General features: G+C 33.7%; 1 protein-coding gene across 1 annotated transcript; it reads right to left on the bottom strand.

Annotated features, from left to right (window-relative positions):
- Positions 1-11637: 11637 nt before the first annotated feature.
- On the bottom strand, positions 11638-13422 carry LOC133880252 (protoheme IX farnesyltransferase, mitochondrial-like). The gene is made up of 2 exons (XM_062319170.1): positions 12963-13422; positions 11638-12016 (listed from the first exon to the last, which is right to left on the bottom strand). The coding sequence occupies exons 1-2, from the start codon at positions 13241-13243 to the stop codon at positions 11875-11877; spliced, it is 423 nt and encodes a 140-aa protein (XP_062175154.1). The 5' UTR covers positions 13244-13422; the 3' UTR covers positions 11638-11874.
- Between the last annotated feature and the right edge of the window lie 754 nt (positions 13423-14176).

The following is a 14176-nucleotide window of genomic DNA, read 5'->3' as shown; positions in this document are numbered from 1 at the left end:
ACTGCTTAAGCAAACTAGTTACAACAAGAAGAAATTAGAAGGAAAACTATCATATATAATGTACTATTGGAATACTGGAATGATGATTAATTGTCTTATAAAAATAATCTAGATTGAGTATTACTAGGAATATAAGGAGTTAGAATGGAATGAGTGAATGACCATTCCTTTTAATTTGTTTGGTGATAATACATGAATGTCCAAATTTTCTAACCGAAATAGAATCAGATTTTAACCAAATTTTCTAAAATACTCTTATCAAAATAATACAGGAAAAACACTCTCTCTCGGGTTGGCGCCACCCCCAACCATCGTGCTGGGATGGTTGAACCACTTGATCTGGTGGTTGTAGCTAGCCACAAGATCGAAGCCCACCAAGCCACTGCCCGACCCAGCCCACCATCGATCACCACTCGGCCTCGCCAACTGTTGGCCACCCCCAACCTAGTCTAGCGACAGCCCTCCGTCATCTCCTACCACCATCTAATGCCGTCTCTGGTGACCCTTCGCTGTCTCCGACTATCGTACGGTACCATCCTGGTCGTCTATGATAATTCTAACAATAGCACATATTGTATTTCATTTTAAGTTTCTCATTTATTCAATTCTATATATATAGTGCCTAATATTGCTCTTCTCCTTGCATATATATGACTATAATTATATTTCTCTTCGGTGTCTAACCTTCCCATATATATCCCCCTCTGTCACTGATCCCATTTTCTCCATCATCAAAATGATTGGTTTCTCTTTTGAAAAATTTAATGTATTTTCTATTTTCCTTACAATAAATACATATTGTTAATTTATAAGGTTCTCTTTCCATTCATATTGAAATTTATGTATTTAAGAAATTAAATGGGGAGAATAGTAGAAGACTTTCTATTATAGTTTAATTTAGGGTTGGACAAAAATTTTCTACTAATTAGTTTGTAAGAAATTTCATACAACCACATATAAGAGTGACATGTGTCCTTTAAACATGTGAGAATCAAATTTTTTTTTATTAATGCTATTAAAATAGCATGTAAGAAGCACATACTATTAAAAAAAATGTGATTCTCATATACCAAAGGACACATATCAATCTTATATATGGGTTGTATAAAATTTTCTACAAACTGGTTTGTAGGAAATTTTTGTCCTCTAGGGTTAGTTTGAGCTTGCGATTTCAAACAGTGCGATTTGAAAATATAATTTTTAAAAATGTAGTTAAGCATTTGATAAATTTACAGTTTAACCTTTAAAATCATGCATTTTAAAAAACACACCCCCTTGACTTTGAAAATGTTAGATTTTTTATTTTTTTTCGTTTTCAAATCACAAATTTAAAATCGCATTTCCAAACGATACATTTTCTACGATTTAGTTTAAAATGATACTACCAAACGCATTCTTACACCAAAATAATAATAATAATAATAATAAAAAAATCCTTTTTTCCACCTATTATTAATTATCAATCCTTTTATGCAAACCTTTCACGTGTATCCAATAAATTTATCTTAATTTATATATTGAGATACACGACTGATTAACTAATTACAAATCCTAATCTAACCTAACCTACCCAAATATTAATTCTCACTCTCTCTCCCCACAATGTCGAACATGGCAAATGGTGTATGTAATCTCATGTCTCAAATGATTTTCTCCACTCAATTAAGGAAGACAATTACGAAACGACAAAGGCTTGTGGACAATAAAGCCCCAAGTTTGGCATCTCACTTACATAAATAAATAAAATAAATAAAAAGAAAGATCAGAGATTGGCATCTCAATTTCTATGTCCACGTACGTCACAGCCAGTGAGGTGCTTTGTCCATGAGGCATGTCTCATTTTGGATTCTCCTTTCATATATATGTTGGCTAAAAAGGCTAACAAAAAAAAAGGAGATTTTTTAATTCTCATATTACGCATGCATCTATGTACCCATTATTTGGTTCTTAATTTTAAGCTGTTTTCCACAGTTTTCCCTTTAACTTTTGGGGCACCATTAGTAAAATGGTATTAAAAAAAAAAACCCTATAAAGTTTTGTTTTTTTCAAATTTTTTACTTTGTCCCCGTGACTAGCTATATTCGGTAGGAGATCTACTCAACACAAAAGCTTTATTAAGCTTATGGGTTTAGGCACGACTATGTTATATTAATGACTCACACAGTCACACTTGTGACTTTTTTTAATTTAGGACTTAATCGTTTTCACACACGTGTATGCTCAATAATTAATCTCGATCCCTAACTTATTCGTCCAAAACCAAGCTAATTAATGTTGAATCAATCATACGTTGATTAGGTTGAGAGACAGCTTGCATCCTCTAAATATTAAATGCCTTGTAATATATGAATCATGTTTAAAATTAAGTCAAATGAATTAACTTTGCAAATATTTAATATATTAATACGCATATTCCAGACATATTGTCGAAAAGTCCTGCATATATATATATATATGGTCATTGGTCTCGATCAAGACATGAACCACGAAGTTATGCAATTTATGTCAAACACAAACAAAACTTCCAACGCAATCACCAACAACTTAATCACACGCCAACCAAATTTGATAGAAACTACGTACGGAGTGTTTCTGCAACCTAAGCAACATTTGCGCCCATTTTGTGGAGACCCAATGACTTACTGACAGCTAGTTGGATGCATCAAACCGCTAGTACCTCTCCCGGTACCCCTTCCTCCGATGCCGGCTATCGATCAATTAAATTTAAGACTTTTTGTTTTTATTTTACATAAACGTGCACGCACACATAAAAAGACTATATTTTATGTGCTTATTTATTTACATAGGTTTGAATTTCCCATACAAAAAATCCTGGTTTCGACCGTGTACTAATTGGCTACCTTATTGTTAAGCTATCTAGTGTATTGTCTTCTGGTTCGATCTTTGAGGTCATGATCCTGCTGCAAGATGAGATTCAATGGTGGAAATTCAATCTAAGTTCTTTGAGGTCCACTTAATTAGGTCTAGAGAAGATCATGTTACCTGGTCTATTTCCCTTTGGGGAACATATCAATGAACTATTACCTCTGTGAAGCTAATTAATTAATGTAAAGATCAGTCTAGAAGATGTTCTAGCTTGGTCTGTATTAGATTAATGAAGTTAATTTGTATAGCTAATTTCTTCTAGCTAACTCTCTTTGTTTGAATTGTAGCTCTAGGTATTGAATTTTTTTTTTTTTCTTTTTTACTGCATGTAAATGTTGTTATTACCTTCTGTCTACTTCTTTTGCACTAATAAGTTCCCTAGTTAGGAACGAAAAAATCTCATATTTATCATTTAACATGTTAGCAACTAAAAATATAAATTCTCATATGACAGGCAGTTAGTACGTACTTAATATTTACAACGTTTATAAACCGACATGCCAATTCACATGATTTATAAATTTACGACCTATCACGTGAGTTAATAAAGAGATTATAGTAAAAGCTCCGGGCTCTTATTTTCCTTTTTCTTTTAACAAAATATGTGAAAAAATAACTTTATTTTGGTAGAAAAATCGTTTAAACAAAGTCCTAGCCATACTAATGTGGACGGAAAGATTAGTCTCGATTCTCTAAAAGTAGGGGACGGTTGGAGTATAGACTTCATGTGACGATTAAAGTTAATTAAAAAATGTCTTTTTGTGTGTAATTTGTCAATTTTGTTTTACTAAGTTCCAAGTGGGTGGGTAAGACTTTTGACTCAAATTTCCTTAGGCAGAAAAGAAGGGAATCAAACGTGAAAAGCAAGAGCTCGTATTCAATTCACGCACGGCTTTTTTGGTTTCCAATGGCTTATCACTTCAATGATCTGTAAACCAATAAGCACACTCAAATATCTTAATCTAAAACCTTCCTTATCATCTTCACCCTGCTCTCGTCTCAGCAAGTTGCAGAATTTTCGTAAACATGTTAATATAATATGTCCTCGATCAGTACTCAAAAGTCTCAAAGATAAGCACCGTACGTGTAACGATGTATTAAAGAAAACGCTAGTTACATTTACACGATCAATCACTCGAAAATAGCTAATCAAATTGTAGAGTTCTAAACTTGTTTAACGTCTTCAATGCCCAAAGATAAACACGATGTACATAATGACGAGAAAAAAGGATAACATCTTCGATACCCAAAGATATATAAGCACAATAAGTGTAACGATAAGAGAATTTGCATGATCACTCGAAAATGGCTAATCAAATTGTAGAGTCATTCTAAACTTGTTTAACGTTTTCATTTACATAAAGTTAAGCACGGTATATGTAACCACAAAAGAAAAGATTAATTAGTCATATTTGCATGATGACTCAAATTAAGATAAGTAGAGTATCGGTAACGACGAGAGAAAATTAAATGTTAGTTACACTCGCACGATTCTATTACTCTATGATGACTAATTATATTGCAGAGATCTAAATTTGTTTAACGTCTTCAATGCACAAATATGCAGACGCACATATATTATCAAAAAGCTTTCTTATCTATCATCTGCAGCCTGCTGTGTCAGCAAGTTGCAGAATTTTTTGAAACAGGTTTAATGTATTCAATGCACAAAGATAAGCACTAGCTTGCTTGATGACCATGAACTGGAACTGGATTAGTCTTTGTAGGTTATGATTACAACAACGGCTGATGATTCAGTCTAAAGAAGACTTTAATTAATTTGGAATTGGGATAGTCTTTCTAATTAATTATCATGACAACTATGGCTGATGAATTGGCATATTTAATCCAAGAAGATCATGAGCCGTCAAGTTTGAAAACACGTACTCTTAAAGAGACATGTGGCTTGAAAGTCAACAAATTGTTGCATCCACAAGTAACTGTATTCCAAACATTCAAAATTATTGAACTACAAATCTGCAAGGTTGCTTGCTGTAGATGCAAGGAACATCCATAGTGATTTCGAATCGTTTTTCAAGAGTTTTGTCTACAAAAGGAAAAAGGGTTGTCATAAGGTTGACAGTCTAAAGATCGGAGGCACTCCAACGCTCAAGTCAATAAAAATCCTAGCCGAAAGAAAGTAAAGCTAGATGAAAATAGTAATAAAGTGTACGTATATGGGCATAGTAATGCATGATAGGGGATATATTTGTAAAAGTCTATGGACCTTACTCACTCTCAAAAGATGCCTTGAGAGAGGAGGAGTGTTCATGGCTTATAAAGTCTACAAGACAAGAATCTCTTAGCAATGTGTGACACTTTAAAACGCCCCCTCACGTGTGACATCTTTGGCCAAACACGTGTTCAACAACAGGAGGGAAATGTCCATCATTGTCAAATGAACCTGTTCTGATACCATGTAAAAGTCCATGTGCCTTACTCACCCTTAAAAGACGCCTTAAGAGGGGAGGGGTGTCCATGGCTTATAAAGTCTACAAGACAAGAATCTCTTAGCAATGTTAGACACTTTAACAATATTAGAGAGTGTCTATATCAGTGTGGTAGCTTTAGAGTATGTATTTAGGCCTTCCACTAGACTGATATTTGCGTCTTTTAAGCCTCTTTAAGCTTTCTCAGTAGTCAAGCTTTAAAGGTCCATCGGTATGTAATATGACCCTCCCCAGTAGTTTCTCGATTCATTTAATTGATTAGTCATGTGCTAATCAAACAATAAAAATCTGAACTTATCTTATAAACCTATCGGTATCTGGGCCCTCCAATTTTCAATAAAAAGTTGTACTCGTTGAAAAATAGGGTTCTAATTTCTATGATCTAAACCGAATGCCAGTGCATCGATGGATTTAATTGGCTCATTGAATTTGTTTTGTCCTTTCTCTTAAAGAGAAAGATTATTGATTAAAAAGATTTTTGGGGGTTGGTTTATGTTCCATCACTCTTTATCATAGTCTAATTAAGTTTGCTCCTGTCATCGTCCTTGGAGTGAAAAAAATGGCGTTAAAGAGGGTGGTCTCATACTTTTCAATTTTCTTGAAGACTAGCCCGACTCCTTGGAAATTTGATTTTATCATATGAATCTCATCCCTTTTTGTTGAAAATAAGAAAAAAGTCCTGATCTCCTATAATGCCCTAGACATGTTAAAATTAAATATGTAATATTTTTACTCTCATTTTCTTTCTTTTTATTTCTTTTCCATACACTACTGGCGGCTAATTAACAACTTCTACAGAGTTCAAAGACATTGGCTACATCATGTCATCCTAGGTCATGGAATTATATGTCTTAATTGCAAATTATTCCTATAGTTTCGCACAAAATATATGACTTTTTGGATACATTGTTTCGGAAATATGTTTTTGCGAGGTTGGCTCAATAGATTTTGAGGCCTACGGTGACAAATTTAGGTGGGATTTTTTTATATTTAAATATTTAATTTTTCCTGAACAACTTGTAAAATTCATCTTTGTTATGAGACATATGTTGTGTTGAGCTACATATAATTCTTTTTATGCAAAATTTAATTTACTTCATTCTAAAAATTATTTTAATAGACAACTTATTCTTAGTTTTAAGTCACGTAAAATTATGAGTTTAAGAACCGTTTTAGGGTTACAAATAATATAACATTCAATTTTTCTTTCTTTTCCTCATTAATATCTTAAAATTCAATTCTTTATATTTATTTTTTACTGTAATTAAAACCTTAATTAAAGGCATTTACTAACTTTTTTTGTCATAATATTATTTTTACCATAATTGGGGCCTTAATTAATTAAGAGCATTAACTAACTTTTTTTTTTTTTCATAATTGAGACTTTCATTTTTTATTTTTTATTTTTAAAAAGAAATTTAATATACTATCACTAGTTGGGGTCGGGGGTGTTAGAAAAACATCAATTACGTTACACATCCCCCTCTCACATGGGGTGGGGCTCATATGCATGTAGTGGGTTCCACCCCATATGATAGGGAAAGCGTGTAACTAGTGTGTAATTAGTGTTTTTTTAGCATTATCCTTCGAGGTCTTATTTAATTGGAGGCCTTAAGTAATTGCTTAATTTGCCTAACCATTAAACCGACCCTGTGTTTTTTTGTTAGATCCAAAGCTTTTCTTTTTAGGGTGTTCGTGATTTTCTCGTTGATTGCTTTTTAGCTAGATCGTGAGATGGTTTTAATGTAATTTTCTGGCTTTATTTGTCCATGTTTGTCTTCTTGTAAGCCCTTGCTTGTGTAGGCCTCATGGTTCTCATCCCATCTTGTTTATTAGGGTTGTCTGCGGATATTTTTGTTATTGTTGAGTTTCTTTAATAAACTGATCTTACTTTAAAAAGAAAAAAAAGTAAAAAAAGAAAAAAAGAAGAAGAAGAAGAAGAAGAAGGTATATGTGGTCAACACCAAAAAAGTAATTTTAAATTAGTCGGATAATTACCACATGAACCCTGGCCTTTACCCTTTTGCTTATTCAGTTTATTTTATTTTATTTTTTTATTTTTTATTTTTTTTTACATGACCACACAAAAGAGATAAAAAGAGATTTGAACTAATGACATCTACTTCATGAGGTATGATCTTAACGATTGAGCTACTCCTTGGAGACTTTGCTTATTCAGTTTTATGAAAAGAGTAATGATTCAATACCATCTAAAGATACAACTTTTCACTACTTTGCCTATGTGTCAAGGTGGGCAAGGTAGTCCATCACCTTAATTTATTTTTTAAAAATAAAAAAGCTCAAAAAGTAATCACTACAAAAAATTAGTAGTTTCACCACGTGGTTACAGTAACCGATACTATAGCCGCGTGGCTATTTCGCTACATGATAGATTACCCACGTCGCGATTTAGCCGCGATGATAATCACCACATAGCGAAATGCTTGCGTAGGTAATTAGTCACGTGAATTTTATCACATCGCCAATTAGTCACGTGGATTATTGCAACATCGCGAATTGCAAAAATAAAGAAAGGAATCAAGCCTTTTTTATTTCCGCGCGCGCCTCTCGGCTACTAGATGCACTTTGGTTCAAATTTTTCTTTTTTTAAATTAATTAATGCATGTGATAGGTGACTCATGATGAACATCTCTATAGAGAGATGCAGACTGCAGTACCGACTCATGATCATCGTGTATTTGAGTGTTGAATTTTTAAAATTAGAATTAAATTCTTATTTTATTTGCGAATTTTAATATTTGACTTTTTAAAAAAAGTTGAATAAAATATAATTTGTTTAAAAAAAGTTGAATAAAATATGATTTATTTTTTAAAAAGTTGAATAATATATAATTTTTTTTTTTTAAAAAAATAGAATTAGAATCATATTTTGTTTCTAAAATTCCGTATCGAAATACACCTGTAACGACCCAAGGAAAAACGCTAGCCACATCTGCGCTATCACTTCAAAAGGACTAGTCAATTTGAAAATTTTCTTAGAATTACTTATAAAGCCCAGTTTCACCTAGTAACTAGGCAACGTGGGACTTAGCACTCATCTATATCTTATAAATCACTCACTCTATATGAATCATTTATCTCTTTCTAATATGGGACCGGGGTATTACAAGTCTCCCAACTCTCTCCTGTCTCTCTCGTTGTATCTGAAAAAAATTTCTCATGAGAAATCTCTCTCGTTGATCAACTCTCTCGTCCCTCTCTGTCTGACTTTCTTTGTATTTTTTCTTTTAGTTGAAAATAAGAAAAAAGTTCTGACCTCCTATAATGCCCTAGACATGTTAAAATTAAATATGTAATATTTTTACTCTCATTTTCTTTCTTTAATTTCTTTTCCCTTTTCCATACACTACTGACGGCTAATTAATAACTTCAACAGGGTTCAAAGTCTAAGATATATCAAGAAAGTCATGACATTGGCTACGAAAGATCTATCACGTAATCCTAGGTCATGGAATTTTATGTCTTAATTGCAAATTATTCCTATAGTTTCGCACAAAATATATGATGTTTATTGTTTCGGAAATATGTTTTTGCGGGGCGGCTCAATAGATTTTGAAGCATAAAGTGACAAATTTAGGTGAGGCATTTTTTATATTTAAATATTTAATTTTTTCCGAACGACTTGCAAAATTCTTCTTTGTTAGGAGACATATTTTGTGTTGAGCTACATATAATTCTTTTTATGTAGAATTTAATTTACTTCATTTTAAAAATTATTTTAATGGACAGCTTAGTCTTAGTTGTAAGTTCACGTAAAATTATGAGTTTAATAACTGTTTTAGGGGTATTATTAATGTAACATTCCATTTTTCTTTCTTTTCCTCATTAATATCTTAGAATTCAATTCTTTATATTAATGTTCTACGGTAATTGAGACCTTAATTAAAGAACACTAACTTTTTTATCATAATATTATTTTTTTACCATAAGTGGGGCCTTAATTAAAGAGCATTGACTAACTTCTTTTTTTTTTTTTTTTCATAATTGGGATTTTCATTTTTTTTTTAAAAGAAAATTTAATTATACTATCACTATTTGGGGTCGGAGGTGTAAGAAAAACACCAGTTACAAACTGGTTACACCCCTCTCTCATATGGGGTGGAACCCAGATGTAATGGGCTCCATCTCATGTAAGAGGGAGAGTGTATAACAAGTGTGTAACCGGTGTTTTTTTAAGCATTATCCTTTGGGGTCTTATTTAATTAGAGGCCTTAGACGATTGCCTAATTTGTCTAACCATTCAACCAACCTTGTGTTTTTTTGTTAGATCCAAAACTTTTATTTTAAGGGTGTTCATGATTTTCTCGTTGATCGCTTTTTAGCTAGATTGTGAGAGGGTTTTCAATGTAATTTTTTAGCTTTGTTTGTCCATATTTGTCTTCTTGTAGGCCCTTGCTTGTGTAAGCCTCATCCCCATCTTGTTTTTTAGGGTTGTCTGTGGATATTTGTGTTATTGTTGAGTTTCTTTAATAAACGACTGATCTTACTTAAAAATAAAAGAAAAAAAGAAAAAAGAAGAAGGTATATGTTGTTAATACCGAAAAAGTAATTTTTAATTAGTCAAATAATTTGTTTTTTTAGTGGTGAGGGTGTATAGTTAGGGGTGGACCTACCTTAGTAGCCATGGGAGGTTGGCAACCCCAAAAGTTTATAAAATCCTTAGACAAATATTATTTTATATATCACGGCCTCATTAATGATGATTTTTTCATTCTCTACATGACTGGATGATTTAGCTTTTACTCTACTACTATTTATATTTATGTATTTATTTATTTACATAGGTCCGGACCCCATGCAAAAAATATTGATTTCATCCCGGTGTATGGTTTCTCAATTTAGAATTTTTCTAGAAATATAAAAATTTCAATAATAATTACAAAAAAATAATAATAACATTTATGATAAGAAAAATAACATATTATATAGATTAGACCGTTTTATTTTTAAAAAATGTGTAAAAAAAAAAACTGTAATATAAATATTTGGGTAATAAAAAATTCGCTTTGAAAATGTGAATCTTGTTAGAAAATGGTTATAAGTTGGATGGGGGGTGTGATTTTTACCGAACTCCCTTAATCCTCATCATCAAGATGGATTTGTAGGTATTAGCCAAAGATAATTGATGGCTAATTGCTTAAATATGGCCTAAACCAAATCATAGATGGGCAAAAGCCTCACTCATGCTGGGCCTATGGGCCCTCAAGTGGACACCACAATTATTGGCCGAGATGTAATATTCGATGGGCCAAGTGTTCACCTCCAACCTTTTCCTCTTCTTTATTTTCCATACCACAATTATCCAATTGTTTTTCTTCTCTCTCTCTCTCTCTCTCTCTCTCTCTCTCGGAAGTTTGTCTTGAATCTCTTTCTTTTTTTCTTTTTCTTTTTTTTTTTTTTTTTCTTTTTTTTATCATATTTTTTTTCCTTCGAGAAGTAAGGTGTAGTTTTCTCATCCTCCATAGATTGAAAGTTATTGGTTGTCATTGTAGTGTTGATTGCTAGTGTAGCAGTCTTTTTGCAGTCTGCGATATGGCGAAAGATCTCTCCAAACTCTGGAGGAATTTTTCCCTAACTGAGGAGGAGAGCCAGGGGGTAGAGGCGATTGACCAAGGAATGCATGAGATTCTCTCTCATAGAAGATCTTGTCTGGTAGACAAACTGTTCTCAGCCCGGATCATTGAGAAAGGTGCCACCAAATCAACTCTTATCCGAGGATGGAGACCTTCGGGATCAGTAGTCTTCAAGGCTGTGGGTGAAAATCTTTTTTTGGTGGAGTTTGAGATTGCATGGGACAAGTCTAGGGTGCTCGAGGGTCGACCTTGAATCTTTGAAGTTGAAGTTCGAATTAGTGTCCTTCTGGATACGTATGTTCAATCTCCGTCTAGCTTGCATGAGTGAGGCTGTGGGTATCCATCTAGGTACCTTGGTGGGACAGGTGGTGTCTTTGGTGTAGGATGGGGAGTCTTTCTCCGTGTGCAGATTTGATTGGATATTTCCAAGCCCCTTACGAGGGGGTGGGTCCTCAAATTTAATGGTGAAACTATTTGGGTTTCCTTTTCAATATGAAAGGTTACCAAAGTTTTGCTATCACTATGACATTATTCAGTGAATCTTTGAGCTCTCAAACCTTGAGGGACAAAGTTAATCTATGCAATATTTCATAGCAAAATGAATGATAAGAAGCAATTAAGGAACCAAGAAAAAAAAAAGGCTATGGTCCCTGAAACTTTGATACAATTTTGAATTTCGTCCTTGTTCCAATTCTGACAATGAAAAATTTATAAAGGCGAAATATCATATTTCCATTCATCAGTCATAACAAAAAATGCAAGCCATGTCAGCTTTGTAATGTGCCACATTTGCAATCTCTACAACAGCTGAGGATGCAAAGATGACATTGCTCCTTTCAAATTGTTTAGGGATTAAAAAAATTAAATTCCAGAGATGAAATTTGAACATGTGTCTAAGTTTTATGGATCAAAAGTCTATTTTAACTTAAAAAGAATAAACACATCTAAGACTGAACCTGATTTAATGAGTTAGCAGATGCTGCAACCATCATGGTAACAGCACAAGTCCAACAAAGGCCAGTAAAATCAATTGCAATTCCACTCCCAAGAACAAATCCAGTCCCCGAAGACGCGACTACTAGCATGCTGGAAAGGAGATAGAAGATAGTAAGACTCAAGTTCCTAACCATGAGTTCAAATGTCAACATACATAAATCCCAAAAAAGAAAAGAGGAGTTCAACATGCAACATAATGTATTCAAATTTCACATGTATGCATGCATGCATTTATGAGTGTCTCTGTGCCATAACTCTTTATACAACCCCAGCACCACAAGAGCTTAGTTAGGGGTGAATCTTCTCAGAAGGTAAGGTTCATGGTAAATCTATGGAAATGAGTTTCCCAACCCATTATGGCATGAGGCAGGGTCAGGCTATAGGAGCTGGCTTTTGAAGCCCAGCCTGAGTAGACAAAAGAAAGCCTTTAATAGCCGGACAACACATCAATCCACCGCCATTTTCACTCTCGAGATTACAACTCAATACATCTCTTAATTCGAATTAAACTCTACCTTAAAAATCATATCCAAAATGATGGTGTTACTTCTGTGGTTTGAATTTGATTACAAACCATAAGATCCACACTCAATTTCAAGCACAACTCTTAATAAAGGACCTCCACTAAAGTTTCAATCCCTACTTTCCTCCGGGGGAGGACAAAAATATGAAATTTACCAAACCACCCAAAAAAAATTACAAAGTATACCATCACACAAATAACCACCCAAGAAATTCCACAATTCAGCTCCAATACTCATTCTACAACTCCATTTCCTACTCCTACACATGCACATCCATTTCCATATCTAAGGACAACAAGATTCACCAAAATAAATCAAAATATATTTACCAATTTTCCAAGGCCTGTGATTTGAAAACATAAATTTTTGTACATTTTTAAAGCGCCACGTTTTTAAAAACACAATCCTAAATCAAACACTTTTCTGTTTAAAAACGCTTCTTTTTTCCTACGAACTGAAACTCCCGAAAACCATTAGGAAACAAAAAATGGAAAACTTTGAGGAATCAGTACCTGAGCCGAGCCTTGGAGAGCTCGCAGTAGCAGCGAGAGTAATGGCGAGCGAGCTCGGCGACTTGGCGAACCCTAGCCACCGATCCGACGGCCATGGACGAGAGATCGACGGTCCCATCGGGCTTCAAAAACCCTAGATTGAACGATTCTGAAGACGCGGAGTAGAGGTGAGGGATAGGAATCGGCGTCCGAACGACGCCGTATGAGGTGGAAACGAGAGGGTTGCAAGGGTTTGAGTGGAGGAGTTTGGAAGAGAGACTCAGTGAGCTCCTCCCCCACATGGTGGTGAAGGGAATTGGCAGCGTCGAAAATTTCCAGCGATTTCGATTGTGTCGCGGTGGTCTCTAAGAACCATCGACAACGACCGTTCAGACTTCGGATTGATCAAAACATAGGCTTAAGATATGCCTGCTAAAAACATGGGCTTTTGTTAAAAAATTTCACTTCTTGTTTTTTCATGTCAAAACAAAAACTTTAGGGATCAAATTCAAATATAAAATACTCTTAAAAATATAAATTATCAAAATCCTTTTTAAAATAAAAATAAGTCGTGTTCCAAATTGCTTCGTTCGCAGTCCTAATCACATCCTAATCGAACATAGGGTTAAACAGACTTCGAAAGAGTCCCAAACTTAATTTGGTTTGTATGTACTAGATTACGACAGATGATAAAAACCTTGTCCTATTTTATGGAAGCCTTACATATATACCACGGCTTTCATACACTTGGAGAGTCAATAGTCCATTGTTGTGAGAGAAGTTTATCATAGTTCTTAAGCATAAACAGATCATAAACTTCTCCTAGTTTATTCTTTGCCAATCACACCACAAAAAAAAAAAAAAAAAAAAGCCTAAAGCCACCATAATTATGGTTTGAAGCAGTTCGTTCATGAAGGTGATCCATATAAAATAAGGCTAAAGATTTTAGAATCACTGCAGTAGGAAGTGAACAAATCATTTACTGTGGTTATAAGATTGAGTCTTCGGAGTTAAAAAAGCTTTGTAAGTAAAATATAAGTCTTCTATAGTTGATCTATTTATGTTAATTGTTTTACAACTTTCTTGAATTTTGGTTTTGATCACTGAAACTGGTTTGATAATTGCCTTGGTAATTGAGTGTTTAACAACTTGAGGTATAAATCGAATCTTCATAGATATATAGAAAAAGAACAAAGAATGAGAAAGAAAGAAAAAAAAAAAAAGCATAAAATATT

This window comes from Alnus glutinosa, chromosome 10 (genome assembly GCF_958979055.1).
Source record: "Alnus glutinosa chromosome 10, dhAlnGlut1.1, whole genome shotgun sequence".
In the NCBI taxonomy this organism is placed as follows: domain Eukaryota; kingdom Viridiplantae; phylum Streptophyta; class Magnoliopsida; order Fagales; family Betulaceae; genus Alnus; species Alnus glutinosa.
The sequence above is the reverse complement of the archived record's forward strand: the minus strand, read 5'-3'. Positions and strand labels throughout refer to the sequence as shown.

Coding starts and splice junctions, on each gene's coding strand:
- LOC133880252 (XM_062319170.1), bottom strand. CDS start 13,243: ATGTGGGGGAGGAGCTCACTGAGTCTCTCTTCCAAACTCCTCCACTCA. Junction 12,017..12,962: donor CTCTCCAAGGCTCGGCTCAG/GTACTGATTCCT, acceptor TCTCCTTTCCAG/CATGCTAGTAGTCGCGTCTT.